This window comes from Alosa sapidissima, chromosome 15 (assembly GCF_018492685.1).
Source record: "Alosa sapidissima isolate fAloSap1 chromosome 15, fAloSap1.pri, whole genome shotgun sequence".
In the NCBI taxonomy this organism is placed as follows: Eukaryota; Metazoa; Chordata; class Actinopteri; order Clupeiformes; family Clupeidae; genus Alosa; species Alosa sapidissima.
In genome coordinates this window covers 27,809,275-27,824,218 of record NC_055971.1, presented here as the reverse complement: position 1 = coordinate 27,824,218, position 14,944 = coordinate 27,809,275, and the positions used below count along the sequence as shown (strand labels likewise).

The window sequence follows — 14,944 nt, the reverse complement described above, 5'->3', positions numbered from 1 at the left end:
ACACACACACACACACACACACACACACACGTTCAGAAATACAAAGGCAAACACAAACACACAAAAAAACAATCAAGTCAAAAATTCAAACAACCATATCTGGAAGAATGTTAGACTATTAGATGTTGAGCATACTTCTCCATTTCTGTCTAAACATCCCGCCACAACTGGGCTCGCAGACAATACAGACAACGCTGTCTTGGCTGAGAATTGAGTAAACTGTCAGATGACCAGATGACAATTCATGCAGTAGAATATTGGACAAACAATGCCGTGTAAACATTCAGCTAGAAGCAAAAGGAATCTATTGACTTTGAGGGTGTTGTGTTTTAATTTCTGTCCATAATCTGTGAGGACAGTCCCATTAATTATTGGGGAATGGCCAGGCTATCTGGGTTCTGTGTTGGACTGCATTTAACATATTACAAAATTAAACTGGTTTTAATATTCCCATACATACAAGGACTCAGTTGTTACACTTCACAGACAATCCAACAAAGACAATATGACGGTAAAAGCTCTTTCTGAAAACAACTTTTAGCTGTTTTTACCACAGCATGTACAATGGAAATGTTGCTTGTGCCGCCACCATTGTGTGGTGTGCATAGTCATGCCGACAGGCAACCTGGAGGTGCACCAAAGTACCAGCTTTTCATAAACACACTTCATCTTTAGCATGTGTTGTTTTTTTAATCTGTGCCTTATTTTTCTTTTTCCATGATGGAGTTATTTTTCTGGAGTGGAGGGCAGGAATGTTGCTGCCCTAGGCAGCTTGATCCCCCCCCCTGGTAGGCCCACGAAGGTCTCCAAAGGGTGCGCTGTTTAAACCACACTCACTTTCATACTTCCCTCATGAAATTCACACACCTGGTCAAACACCCCGGCCAGACCACTGCGTCCATAAAGGGGAATTGTCCGCCGCCACCGTACGCTTGCAGTGTCATGTGCCGTTTTTTTTTTTTTTTTTCTTCTCCAAAAACGCCCCAGCGGGAACTTATTTTAGACTCAACAAAAACACTGAATTGTAATTGCGCTTTTTGAAGTTGTGAAACATCTGGTGGGGTGCCGGGGATGGAGTGTGTTTTCATTCGCTCGCTCGCTCGCTCGCTCGCCGGTGGCCGCCACTAGAGACTGCACCTTCAGCAGCGGCCACGCGGTTGCCAGACCCGGACCTCGGCTCAGATGTATGTTTTAATTTTCGAGCTCCCCGGGCCTCCACGGCTGATGTTTGATGGACATTTACGCCGCATAGGCCCGCTGAACGCCTCGGTATACTCTACCCCTAGCAGGCCAGGAATTTGCATTAGGAAGCTTGTGGTTTGATTCCAAGTTCACGGAAATTTGTTTTTTTTCTCAGATCCTGCAAAACCTTCAGAGTCTATACCCTAAGTGCCATATGTTTATTGGAAGAGGGAGAGCTCCACATTCACTTAGACTTGTTTTGAGAGCTCCATGGCATATCTTGCTGAGACCGTTTTTAGTGCCCTTTCAATGTTTATACAACAGCGAGAGGGCCACTGGGAAGGCTGTTGAGATTTGGGGTTGCTGGTCAAGCGTTATGATTTGGTGTTAGTGTTTTGCTTTTGTGCCTCATGTTGTTTTGAGGAACTTGAAATGAGGAACAGACAGCAGCGTTTGGGCCTTTGCAGTTCCTCAAACCCATCGCATAGTGTCGAAATATGGTGATGTGAAACAAACTTAGTGGGTATTTCTTTTGCAGAACAGAGCTTCAAAAACAGGAATAAAACATATCAGCCAAGCTATTAACAAAGACTATTTTTTTTTTCGCAATGTGTGATTATGCTACATGGGTCAGGTGATTGTATGGCACAGTGAAAAAAAAAGCAGAAGACGTACATCGCACATGTAACCAGGCAAAAAACAGGAAGTCAAGGCACGTGTAACTGGACCAGGGGCACAGCCCAGTAGGATCATGTCGGAATGTTCACCACATTCTACAAAGGCTGCCCCGTCCATTAATCTCCCTTTCTGTCACCCAACCCTAACCCTGCCCCCACTACCTCCAGCCCCAATATGTACTCACAATTGCTGTTGTCTGTCCAATTTCCTGAAAACTATGTCTCTTTTTATGATGTTTCTTATAACTTATGTGTCTAATGACATCTGATTGTTTGTTGTTTTGATTGTTTTGATGTCAATGATGAATTAAGTTGGTATCTATGATTAAGTTGGTGTCAGCACTGTTAATATTACATTTGCCTCATCAAAGCAATGAAGGTGAATATTATTGCCATCTGGCATTTAATTATATACACAGTCTACACTACTGTGTGTTTATTGCCAATTAAGGTCAGGGGAAATAAGGGGAATTTTTCATTGTTCATTGTTCATTTCTGACGGAACCCTTTCACTTTTACTTTTAACTAGACTTCACTTTTACTTTTAAGTTTGACTCCTGTCTCCTTTCAGTTCAGTTCAGTTCTGAGGGTCTTTGATACAACATCTTGACTGACTGATCTCGCTGCTAGTCCAGCCAAACCATGCGTGGACAGTGCTGACCCCCACCCCCACCCCCTGGGCCAGAGCGTTGACGGGGCCTACATGCTAAAGACACAGAAGTTCTCTTTTTTGGGCTACTACTCAAGAGTGAAGAGATGTGTAAGGTCATGTATGTAGGAGATGTGTATGCATGGATGTAGATCTTCGCCAGGGGCCTGTGCTAAAGACTAATTTCCCTCTCTTTGTTGCCTCATATAGTCATAATAGGATTCACAACAAGTTAAGTCAATAGCAAGTTGCCTGCCTGCTGGCTCAACTTCCTTCAAGAAGTCTTTCAAAGTTCACTTAAAAGGAAAAATCTGGTGTTAGAAAAAACGTAGTGTCTAGTTTTGGATGATGACGAGTTTGAAGTTTCGTTGGGGACTAAAACAACCTTAATCGGACTGACTAGGCTGAAAATATCATGACGTTTATGCTATTGTGAAGACAATACGAAATGTTTGTGTAAAGAAAGGGCTCAAGTGTGTAAGTGTAAAGAAAGGATTTAAAAATAACTGTTTGTACTGTCAGTGCATTACTTATGGTGGTGACTGATGGAAGTACAGGTAATGCCAGTTAATGTATTCTTGTACCTCAAGTTTAGTGTTTAGCTACTATGTCAAAGTATTTGTGTGGGCAATAGCATACCACTTCTATTCAAAGCCCAAGTCTAAGACTGAATCAGCAAACAAGTAAAAAAGCACACAAGTCCTGACTCAAAAGGGGCCTGGGCCCACTCTGACGCGGCTGCTTGTGGGTTTGGGAGAGAGATTCCCCCGGGGCGGATGGTGGGGTTGATCTGGTTCAGACCTGGGCCATCTCTGCTCCAGCTCCTGCAGGCCACCAGCCCACCACAGCGCAGCAGTCTGTTCCATGGCAACATGAAAGAGTTCTTTGGGTGACTGCTAAAAGCCAGCTGCACCCCAGCTTACACCCATTACACCAGCATCAAACTCTATAACTCGTGTTGATTACAATTCAGGTCTATTTTTGTAAGGAAAACCAATGCACATTGGCAGTGGAGTGTTTTGCAATCGTGGTCCGCACTTTGTGGTGCTGGTCTGGAGCTGTGGCATGGCTGTCTTATTAGTGAAAGCCCAGGACATGTATATGGAATGGAACTTGGAACTTGGAACTTGGAACATGGAACTTTGAACTTGCCACCTGGAATTTGAAATGTGTCTTTGGCTATCCTTGATAGTGCAGGAGATAGTTATTTTTGATATCTCATTGCCAATATTATAGGACTATAGGACTATAAATAAAGAACCTTTTGCTGTTGTTCATGTATCTTGCCAGAATTGATCTCCCAGGATTACATCAAATTAGTGTGCATCATAAATATGCATCCACTGTAAATGAATGACTGCTTCATAGTGTGTTTTTTTCAGTGCACTGAATGGCATTCAGCATAGAGAGGCTGGCACAGTTCATCATGCCTTGGCACCAGCCTTGCTGGAACAAAATCTTTTTTGTGGGGGAATAGAGAGGTTGAAAAATGCTACTTGCTGCTTTTGTCCTACTAATCGTTCAATAAAAAACACTAATGGAATGATATCATTGTGCATGTATCCAGATGCGAGGTTCATTGATGCAGCTTGACGTAGCCTGAGAAGAGAGAGCTAGCGCGAGCCAAGAGAGAAGCAGAGCCCGGCTGTGGCTGTTGGTTCTCCTCATAAGTGTGAGCGGTGGCCCAGGGGTAAGGCGAGGAAGAGGGGAATAGCTGGCGGCTGACGTCAACGGCCCGAGTGGAAGTGCTTGCCTTTTATAGGCACGTTCCCTCGCTAGCGCATTCCTGACAAGAGCACAGTGTCCCAGGGCTGTGGAGGAGCTGGAGGGGTTGGACCGGGGAGGTGACGCAGGCGCACGCACACACACGCACACACACACACACACACACACACACACACACACACACACTTTGAGGGTTTGAGTGGAGTCGACACATACTCACAGAGTGCAGAGCTGAAGTGGGGAGGTGCAAGAGAGAAGAAAAATTCCTTTTCAAACTTTTACTTTTCGTGGTAAAAATGGCCACCCCCTAAATGCACGCAGGCAGAACACACAAACACACACACACACACACACAGATCAGATTTAGTTCAAACAAAAGTCAAATGAAGCTTCCTCAGAAAGTAATAGCACTTAGACATTCTGAAGAATAACCTTGTCATATTAGATGTTCTAAAGAATAACCTTGTCCTATGGGAGGTGGTAACAAAATCCCTTTGACTTGGTTCTATTATCAGCATTGAACTTTTGTTTACCTATTTGAATAACACATGATGCCAGCTTCAGACAATAGCTGCTCCATCCAAAGCAAACAATAGATGGTATAACAAAGCGTTTGTGTCCAGGCGGTCATTGTTTATGCAGGAATGAGAGATGAGATCACACCAGTGACAGAGGAGAATGTGCATACAATCACGGCGGATCATTTTACTGTTTGCATCTTGTTTTGCAAGCTCTTAACTGAGTCGGATTCCACCACAGCCTGCTCTGCTGTGCTTTTGTGTACCTGCCTGCCGTATCAGGGCAGCAATGTTTGCCAATGGGGAGAATGTCGAACCACATGCACTGCTAGCATTTCTCAAGTCCTTCTTGAGCAATCTGTTTTTATTTTTTTCTTTTCTTTTTTTGGCTTGTTCCTCTTTTTCCAAACAAGTTCAACCCCGTTTGTTAAGACCGAGTTTGTGCTGAATTTGTGGTGGTTGTTTTTGTTGGCAAGGATGTCTGCGATTCGGATGGCAACTTGTGCAGGCAGAACAGAAACCAAACCTGTTTCCATGACGCTGTATACGTCTATGCTCTGACAATTGCGCAATCTGGCCCCACTGCCTCACACCACCCCACATCGCCCCTCTCCCCTGTGCGGCATGCAAATAAAAGACACTATCACCTTTGAACCTCTGTTCTCAGTGCTACCTTTCTGCTCTCACCACGGCAACAAATCAATAGAGCAAAGAGAAATGTTCTATTTGCATGTGGTCAAAAAGCTTTACAGGTCAAATGATACCTCGTGCTGTTCTATCACTCTTTCTGATATTGCCATTGTCCAATCTGACAGGGAATCTTGTCAATATTTGAAAAAAAACGTAGTGGTTTTGCAGCATCATTTGCTCTATTAACTCATAACGCTTTAGCGCTCATAACTCATTAGCTCTTTGTACGTTTTTTTGACAGTGAATTAATCACTACAGTGTTTCAGTGTTTGAACAAGAGTTCATCTGAAGGCAAACGGGTCTAAAGTACAACTGGAGACAATCTACAACGGTTAAATATTAAACCTGAGCCTGAATCACACCACTGATTTCGACCCTTAACCAAATGGGAATCTAAACCTGTTACAATAACAGTGTAAAAGTCGTGCTTTGAAACCAGGTGAGTGAGTAAGAACAGTGCTCAAAGGTCTTGGATTTATGGTGTTGATAGTCCCTGGTAGTCCCCTCGAGATATACACTGGGCTATAACACCTTCTATTCTATTTTTCACACACACACACACACACACACACACACCCATATGCACATACATGCCCACTGCACATAAACACACACACACACACACACACACACACACACACACACACACACATCTTGCCATGCGTCATTCTCCCTGTCTGTGAACTTTCAGCAGGGATGCTCTGGAAGAAGTCTTCCAAAGGCACATACCATCTGAGACAGCTGACAGAGGGGGTCTCGGCGTGGGCCTACTCAAACCGGGGAGTGAAGCCAATTTGTGATCTCTCTTGTGCTTATTTGTTTTCACAGGACTACCACCGTTGTTATGGCAACACATCCTGTGTGTGCTCTGGCTTATAAGACAAGGGAAACTAATAGAGCGTACACCATAGTTAACTCTTTCCTGTCGCCATGGACAACTGACCAGCAACCTGCCGTAGCTTTTCATAGGTGCTACAGGACATTTGGTGTCTATCTGTCAAACAGTAGGTGTTTGCGGGAAGAAAAGCTGGAGCTGAAAGTTTAATAAGAATAAAAAAAGTCGAAACCAAGAGAGATAGACACACACACACACACACACACACACACAGAAAGAGAGAGACCCAGAGAAAGGGAGGGTAGTAGAGAGAGTAATGGCTTACCTTCGACCCTCACATTTGCTTGACTAACTCTGTGCTAAAGTGTTGATCTGTACTCCAAAACAAATTGTGAAGTGACAAAGTATTTTGACGTATCTGAAAGAGGAACTGTCGCACCAGAACGGCTAAATATAGCGGTGTTAATTTGCCATATCCTCTTTTGTTTAATTCAGGTCTGATGCCGTCCTACTCTTTCAGAGACTGTAATGCCTCCGTGGCTTAAACGAACAGCCTGGCCACTGGGCAACACACACAAATCTATCTATTTGTGGCTGACATCTTCAACACATTTGCAACACATCACATCAGGAAGTTAACAAACGTGGAATGTTCACACTAAACAGTTTGAAACACTGAATATTTCCATGGCCTCGTTCAAACTTGAATCACTAGAAACATATTAACAAACAAAAAAACTTATATTAAATATTTTCAATCGTATGCGTGTTATATAAGTCACAGCATGCTATTTTTGATCCAGGTCAGTGCTGTAGACATAGCAGCCAGCCATCAACCTGATACAGTATGTATGCCACAGAGAAAGTACACACTGTGTGCCTCAGGGAAAAGAAATGGCGGCTGAGTAGAGATCTCTAACATCAGACGCTTAACCATAAGGGTGTACTGCAGCATGTGACTAGTCAGGGGATAACCTTGGTTGTAAAAGACACTTTTTTAAAAGATCAGTGAGTGGACTGTGAGCATATTTACTGTGAAGACTCTCTCTCTCTTTCTCTCTCTCTCTCTCTCAGACACATTCTATGCTGATTTTCCTTCGTGGCCTGAATAAGGATTATTGCCCTGCTAAGTGGTCATAGGATATTTTGGTGTACCACAGTAATACAGTTATGGACAGCAACTGATTTTAAAATGTTACTTATGAAGTGATTAGACAGGAACAACTCTTTAAAAATGATATGGTGCACTCGTTTGAATGCAGTGATAATGCAAGTGTGAATAATATAAAATTCATTATATGTTTCATACTTGGAATTTCATTGCTGTATTGAGACAACTATCCAAGTATTAAGTTTAATGTATCTTAAAATGTGGATTCCGTAGCACTACTGGTTGAGTGACCACAACGTTATCAGAAAAATGAACGTGTTCAATGAACACATTCTTTTGATTTCATTCATGTACAGCACTGAGCACCAGCATCTATGAATGAACCCCACACATGTGACTCTTGAATCGGGAAAGTTCTGTGGTCGGCATTTTAAAACATGTTAGATTGTGCTGAGTACAGTTTGTGAGATATAGAGGGTCACTGACATGGCTGTTGTAGTTATCTGAGAAAAGTCTGTCGCATTAATAATAATAAAAAAAGGTGGCTGTGTGTACAAGCATGAGTCAAGGATGGCCACCTGGCTCCTAGTCAGAATATTACTTACTTTACATGCTTAAAGTTAACTACTTTTTAAGCTAAATTAAATTTCACCAAAGATGAGCCCTCTAGATATACACGCTCAAGTATTCAAAGGAATCCCCCTTATATTTGTGACAGTACATGGGAGGCGGTAGCTTATGGAAAACATCCAATTCCTACAATAGTTCTTGATACAGTGTGAAGATATTTAACTTTATACAACAGTTAGGTCCGGTCGAGCTATTAATTCATTTTTGATTGGACGAGAGACATTCTATGAGTCATCACGCGTGGCAATGTGGTAGATCCTAAATGTCAAAGACTTCTGCTGCGTTCCGTTGTAATATAATGACTGCTAACAATGTCCAGAGTATCTATGGGGGTGTTTAGAAAAGTAGGCTACAATCTAGTCTCCAGCGATTCCCCAATGGTGTGGGCATGTACCACTACTCTGTTTATAGGCTCTATGTCATCTGTGTCTGCCTGCCATTGGCTGTGCGGATCTTCATCTGTGCAGTTTTATGTGGGTTCACATGTGGGGTCCTACTCTTCTTCGCGTTTGTAAGCGGGCAGGCGCTCAGCGTCGACCGGTGTGTACTTTGTCAGTATGGTGCAAAAGCTATGGCCAGATAGTGAACTGATCACATCACTGCAGCTCAGTGTAAATATTTGAGCTAGCTGTCACAATGAGCAAGCAATGCTGAACACTATCTAGGTGCACAGGAGACAGAACCAAAGAGGAATGGAGGGCTATTGGCTACTGACTTTTAAGACCTGAACAAAAAACACTTCCTGGCACATGTACACTGTAGAAATGACTCTGGAAACATTGTGTGTAGGAAAAGTTAAGTTTTGGAAAAATATGTTCCAGCTGAGATGAGAAAGTTCTTAAGTAACAATCTTGGCAATGAATAATTGAGTATGTATGTAGAGAATAGTCTCTCCCAAACCCTGTGTTTTTCCACGTCGTGAGTTGTCACTGAATGCCACCTGTCCTGTCAGACCACTTGCAGTGAGAGAGCTAGTGCTTCTGTCATTCGTGTGTGAGCCGTGTACATGACAGCTGCTGTTGTTTAGCCATGTGGGCTAGTCTGGGTGGTATCCGTGCCATGCTGTTTACACAACACACGGGGTGAGGGCCTGATTTGCTGCCATTCTGTGGGGAGTGACATCACAGTTCAGTGTGTCATTACTCCCCACCCTCTAATCCCCTCCCCCCACCCGCATGGTTAATTTGACCTCTTATGTCAAGTCACAGAAAACAGACAAACGCATGGATTCTCTTTGTGATTCTGAATTTATTGTTTTCCATTTCAAAAATAATTAAGGCATTTTTTTTTTCTTTTTACAGAAATATCTCACATTTTCATGACCCTGGCACTTGCAGATAAATAAGTACAAAATATGTTGTTATTAACTTTAATAAATACATAATAAATAAGTCTGTACAATTACAAAATAAACAAGAATTGAAGACAACCACAGCTGAATGGAAATACTGTACTCTTAGGCTACAGTCCCTGCTGATGAGAAGCGATCTCGTTTAGAAAGGAACCAACTAGGGTTGTCAACAATTACACAACGCAACAGGTGTGATGAACAGTTGCACAATTCTTTTCTTCTGTTTTCCTAAGTAGGGCATATTTTGGTAGATGCCCACCTTGTGTTTGTCATAGAAATCTGACAGAAACAGTTTTGTGTAAAAACTGCCCTGTTTACAATAGTTTGTCCAAAACTATAAAGTATAAAAAAGTGTAATGCTTTGGTTTTATGCTACACTGGGAGTTTTTTTTTCTCTCCCACGACCAATTTTAAAGTGCATATCACAGAATGTCTAGCTATCCCTCTTTCAAGTTTGTCACATTGATGGTTATGCAATTACATATAAAAGTTTGACACCTCTAAAAGTGTGCATTGGTGGAATATTGCAGTTTGCTGACAAGTGGAATGAACTTTTTCCAGCAGTGACAAACTCTGTCACCAACTATAGTTTAGACAATTGAAAGGCACTCTGCCATTGTCATGTCAAAAAGCTATTGGAAGACTATGCAAGATGCATACAATGATACATAATTACAAAAATACGTAGCTTTAGATTAAGATGTGCACCAAATAATTTCATTCAATGGCAAATCACTAAATATAAATAGACGGTAAAACCAGTTAAGGCTAATCTGCTGTTATGGTTGTCTGACATCTAAAAATATTTTGTGTTCTCAAAAATCAGTCCCTAGGTGACTGCGCAGAAATTAATCTGACACAGACAGTCTAGCAAAAACGGTCAGGCGCTTTCCCCCCGACCCGTCGAAAGTAGGAGAGGTAGAGCCACTGTTGCTGCTGGAACTTGAGTAGCTCTCCCGGTCTGACAGGGAGTCCTCGGAGGAGAAACGCTGCAAATTCGGCTGGGGAAAGTAGACACTGTTACGGTCGTCCATGGCATAGTTTTTGTTTAGAGCTGAGGGGTGATTATTTCCGTGACCGCAAACACAGCGGGTGTTCTTCTGAGGCTCGACGATCATAGGAATGTTGTGTATGTCGCCAACACTTGCTCGGGTCTGGCCAAACTGAAATGTTTCGTTGAAAACTGGAGAGAGGAGATCTGAGGGCGGTGGGGAGACCGAAGGCGCACGGGTGAAACTCAGCGGCTCGTGAAGAGCAGGAGGTGGAGAACTGCGAGAACCCAAGAAGCCCGCGAAGCTTACGCTTTGGCGGAGACGTGGCGTTTGATTTTTCTGATTCAGCATTGATGAAGACAGCTTGTCTTCGTGGATAAAGTGGCACCGCGTCCCGTAGGGACAGTACCCAAAGTTATAGAAAGTGCGGCACGCCTCCGTCTTGTACTTGGGGTGTCTGTACATACAGCGAAGCTCAGCCTCACCGTGCGCAAACTGGCATTTATTCCCATACTTGCAGCTGCCATTTTCCTGAAAGCTTCGGCAAAGCTCGGTCTTGTAACGGTTAGAGGGAATAGGTGTTTGAGGGGTCAGAGGAGGAAAACCAGGAGGTGGTGGCACTTCGAGAGGTTTAGGCTTGCCAAAAGTTGCGATACTGTTCTCTGTGAGGCTCATGGAACGGTCAGGTCGGAATGGATTCTGGGGTTTGCTAGGCACTGCGTCGCCCCAGATGTCAAAACTCCAGTTCGGGGTGCCATCAGACAGTTGCTCAGAACTCACGCTGTGGGGCTTAGGAGTTGGCGAGAAGTATGAAGAGGAACGATTAAGACGAGGTACCATCGGTTTCGCATTTTGGTCGTTGAAGGATTCGTCCAAGCCAAGGTTGACCAGGTTCTGTGGGAAATACAAAGAATCGATTAATTTACCTGGTAATCAGACAATTTGCTTTTTTGCCAAATATCTTTGCTAAAATCAGATATTAATGACTGTCAACAGCAACAAAACAGTTAATTAGCTTACCTTCAGAATAATGTCGCCCAATACGTCGGACATAATGAAAAGTGTTGCCTTCAAGTTGTAGCTTTCTCCAACTTAACGACAAACGCCAGACTTGGCTGTACTGAGGAAGAGAGACATAAGCCGTTTATAAAGCATTTGAATGGAGGAGGCGGGACTGCCTCGGCTATCTTCCCGGATGCCACTCCCATGACGTAACATTCTGTAAGGACGCCTGTGTGTGTTTTTTTTCTTAGAGCTGCAGGCTTCACCAGTTTCACTTAGTAAACAAACATACGTGAATATAGGTTAGTTTAATACTTATGTTATTGCTATGGTGGCATTTAACTTATTCTGTCGATTTAAAACATTGATTAACTCATCGCCAAGTTGTAGCCTATTTTTCTTCAGGGCCTATTGACAGGATTATCACCTACATTATTACCAACATTACCACAAGTTGTTCCCGTCTCTCCAGTTGTACTCACCAAACCACATGACACATACCTTGTTTTGTTTTCTTACAGCTTTCATAGAAACCGTAAGGAACATAGGTGACAACTCTTAAGTAGGCTAGCCTTAATGGGAATATATCTGCATATCAATATGAATATATTTGATTTCCAGGAGGTAGTCTAGACAAAATTCAGTTTTGTTGTTTAATAATGAGGGATGCATCAATTGTAAAGGGGCCATCTCATTAAACACTCTATAATTAGGATGTTCATGAATCAGAATTTATAAATATACAACATAAATTAAATGAAATAAAATATACCATTATGTATGTGTGTGTTAACACAAACATGGTCAAAAACTCACAAATACAAACTCACAAATACTTAATTATATTCTTATATTAAATTATATAAGTTGTCAGTCAGGTCATACTGAGTCAGACCCAGATGTGTTATAATGGTACCATTTGTTTTTCCCTTCATCTCCAGATTGCGCCATTCCTCCCCATATTATGTGACCATAAAGATCCCCTGCACCCTCCACTTCCCCAACAGCCTGGTGCTGTGTGCTGTACTGGGCAGTGCTGTGCCCTTCTCAGCTCTGCAGGCTACTATTTCACTGGCTTGCAGCAGTCACTGGGTCCAGGCTGCCTGTAAAACAGGCATGCTCACTCATGCCCAGTTAAAAATAGCCCCTACTCCCAAAACACAGTGGTCTAATTTGGCTGGAAGTCGTGTATTTAAAAATGGCCCATGATGAGAAATGGAAAATGCCCCCCCCCCCCGCCCACCCCCTTCCAAACATCTGTTTTTTCCCCTCTTTTTCTCCCTCTCTAGGCATATATTTGGTATTAGATTTTCAGAGGTTTCATAGTATTCACTCTTAGTTTCCCTTCTGGCTGTGCACATGGAAATCTGGGGAACGGAGAGGGGTGGGGCATGCTTACTCACACACACGTGCTCCCTCACACTCTGTCACATAATCGCACACACTCACACACACTTATAGCGGCCTGGGTCCTCGGGTGTGTTCTTTAAATCAGCTGTGCCGCTTTCCTAACTCCTTGCAGTACAGGGGGTTTCCCCACTCTGTATATCACATATCTTCTTCCTCCAGGCCTGTTTGTGCTTGGTCATAGTGAATAGTGTCTGATTCTTATAAAATAAGTGTAGGTCATGCTTGTGAATATGGGTACAGTTATAACACCAGTCATGTCACCTGGGGCATTAGTGGGTAGGTGAGTGTTTCTTTTAAGATGATTGGATTACAGGAGATTCTGCATGTTTATGTGCATTGTTCTTAGCAAACACTTATGTCCAAAGCGGCATACTAACAATAATTATTAGATTAACAATTAAGATTAAGATAAATAGTTTATAGCCTACATGAAATATGCTAATGGTAGTTATAGACAAAATTATTTCAATAGATAATAATGGCATATCATCATAATAACAGCAACCATAATCACACAACAACTGTGACTGTAAGGGAAATTAATTAGTTAAATAAAAGAGTAAAAAGAGTGTGTTTAAACACTTTTTGAAAATCCCAAAACTGCATTAGGGAAATCATTGTACCAACCAGGAATCACAGACAAAAATAGTCCTGAATATGACCTCTAAGTGTGGACGGAAGGCCGACACAGGAGACACTCATCAGAGGTCCGCAGTGAGCCAGAGGATCAGAATGTTGGGTCATAGAATTGAATTAACAAGGTGCAGACCCAGTTAGTGTCTTATAGACCAGAGAGAGGAATTTTAATTTAATTATGGCTGCTATTGGAAGCTCTGCTCTGTTTTCTGTCTTTTGAAAAGAAAGATATCATGGCAAAAACAGCCTGCCTCAATTCTGGTAATGTTTGCCAAGCTGCTTTGGTGCCGGTGTCTGTTTATGTTTGTGTGTGTGTTTGTGTATGTGTGTGTGTATGTGTGCGTGCGTGTGTGTGCGCGCACGCTAATGCGCATTTCTGCAAATGTGTATTTGAACACGTGTGTGTGTGTGTGTGTGTGTGTGTGTGTGTGTGTGTGTGTGTGTGTATGTGTTTACACCACATCTTACAACCCCAGACGGACTCTCCAACTTTGCTCAGTCACAACTATCCACTTTTCTTTGGCCCATCTTCAGTTTCTCTTCACTGGCAGCAACCTGCACATTACTGTGTTTAATTAGGTGTCGGGTTGATGACCTCATCAGTCGTCGCCTGAGGTATCTGACTCAGCAGTGCGGTGGACATCTAAACCTCAGGCTATGTATACACACATCTACAGGGGGGGGGGGGAAGTACCTTTCATTCTCCCTCTGCTGGCTGCATTGACATTGAATGTCCTTGATGGAAATTCAATGGCTTTCTGTCCGTAAAATGATTTAAAGATGTCGGTTGGCCAACTTTGGGGATAGGAATCCTCCTGTTGCTTTTTCAAGTGTGTGATTTCTGGGAAGTTCTAGTGCATGCAGCGCTGTTTCCGTGTTACCATGGAAGCCAGAGGCAGAAAGAGGCATTCTGGGGTTTTGGAGGGAAAGCTTTAGGAATCCAGCAGATGCTGGAGGAGTAGTTGAGCTTGTTTGTCTGAGAGCATCTCTTTTACGTTTGCATTTTGAAATGATTTGCAATATTGGGAATAAAATAATTTGTGAGAAAGAAAAGGGAACATTCTGAAGGGGGGGAAAGATTAGATTTTTTTTTCTTACACCTGTTTTTGTTTACAACATGTCAGAACATCCAAATATGGTCATATTCTGATACCTTCTATTTCTTCATATTCTTTTTTTCCCTCTCTGTGCTCTCCTTTTATGACTTTCTTTTCCAGGAGTGTTTTATGGGTACGCAGCTGTCTTTTTACTGTGTCACGGCCTCCACACAACTACAGTAGGAGGATCAACATAGGTCTCTGGATTGTCTTAAAAGTCAGATGAGAACATAAATTAGAGACTAGAGCCTCCCAGTTTTCAGGCTCGCTCATTTGAGTCCAAATAAAAATACAAATTCAATAAACGGGACGTGGTGGTTTTTGCCCATATGGGCGCTGAGTGGTAGCGGCCGTTTGTGCCGCTCTCTCTCTCTCTCTCTCTCTTTAACTTTGTTTTCGCCATGGAGCAGCAGATTTTACACTTCCCTCCGAAACACAT

General features: G+C 42.7%; 1 protein-coding gene across 1 annotated transcript; it reads right to left on the bottom strand.

Annotated features, from left to right (window-relative positions):
• Positions 1–9,772: 9,772 nt before the first annotated feature.
• On the bottom strand, positions 9,773–11,514 carry zgc:162730 (uncharacterized protein LOC564559 homolog). The gene is made up of 2 exons (XM_042064253.1): positions 11,381–11,514; positions 9,773–11,254 (listed from the first exon to the last, which is right to left on the bottom strand). Exons 1-2 carry the CDS (start codon positions 11,411–11,413, stop codon positions 10,217–10,219), a joined length of 1,071 nt encoding a protein of 356 aa, XP_041920187.1. The 5' UTR covers positions 11,414–11,514; the 3' UTR covers positions 9,773–10,216.
• Between the last annotated feature and the right edge of the window lie 3,430 nt (positions 11,515–14,944).

Excerpts from the sequence above, each read along its gene's own strand:
- zgc:162730 (XM_042064253.1), bottom strand. The coding sequence starts at position 11,413 with ATGTCCGACGTATTGGGCGACATTATTCTGAAG. Across the intron at positions 11,255-11,380 it reads TGGGCGACATTATTCTGAAG|AACCTGGTCAACCTTGGCTT; the intron begins GTAAGCTAATTA and ends TATTTCCCACAG.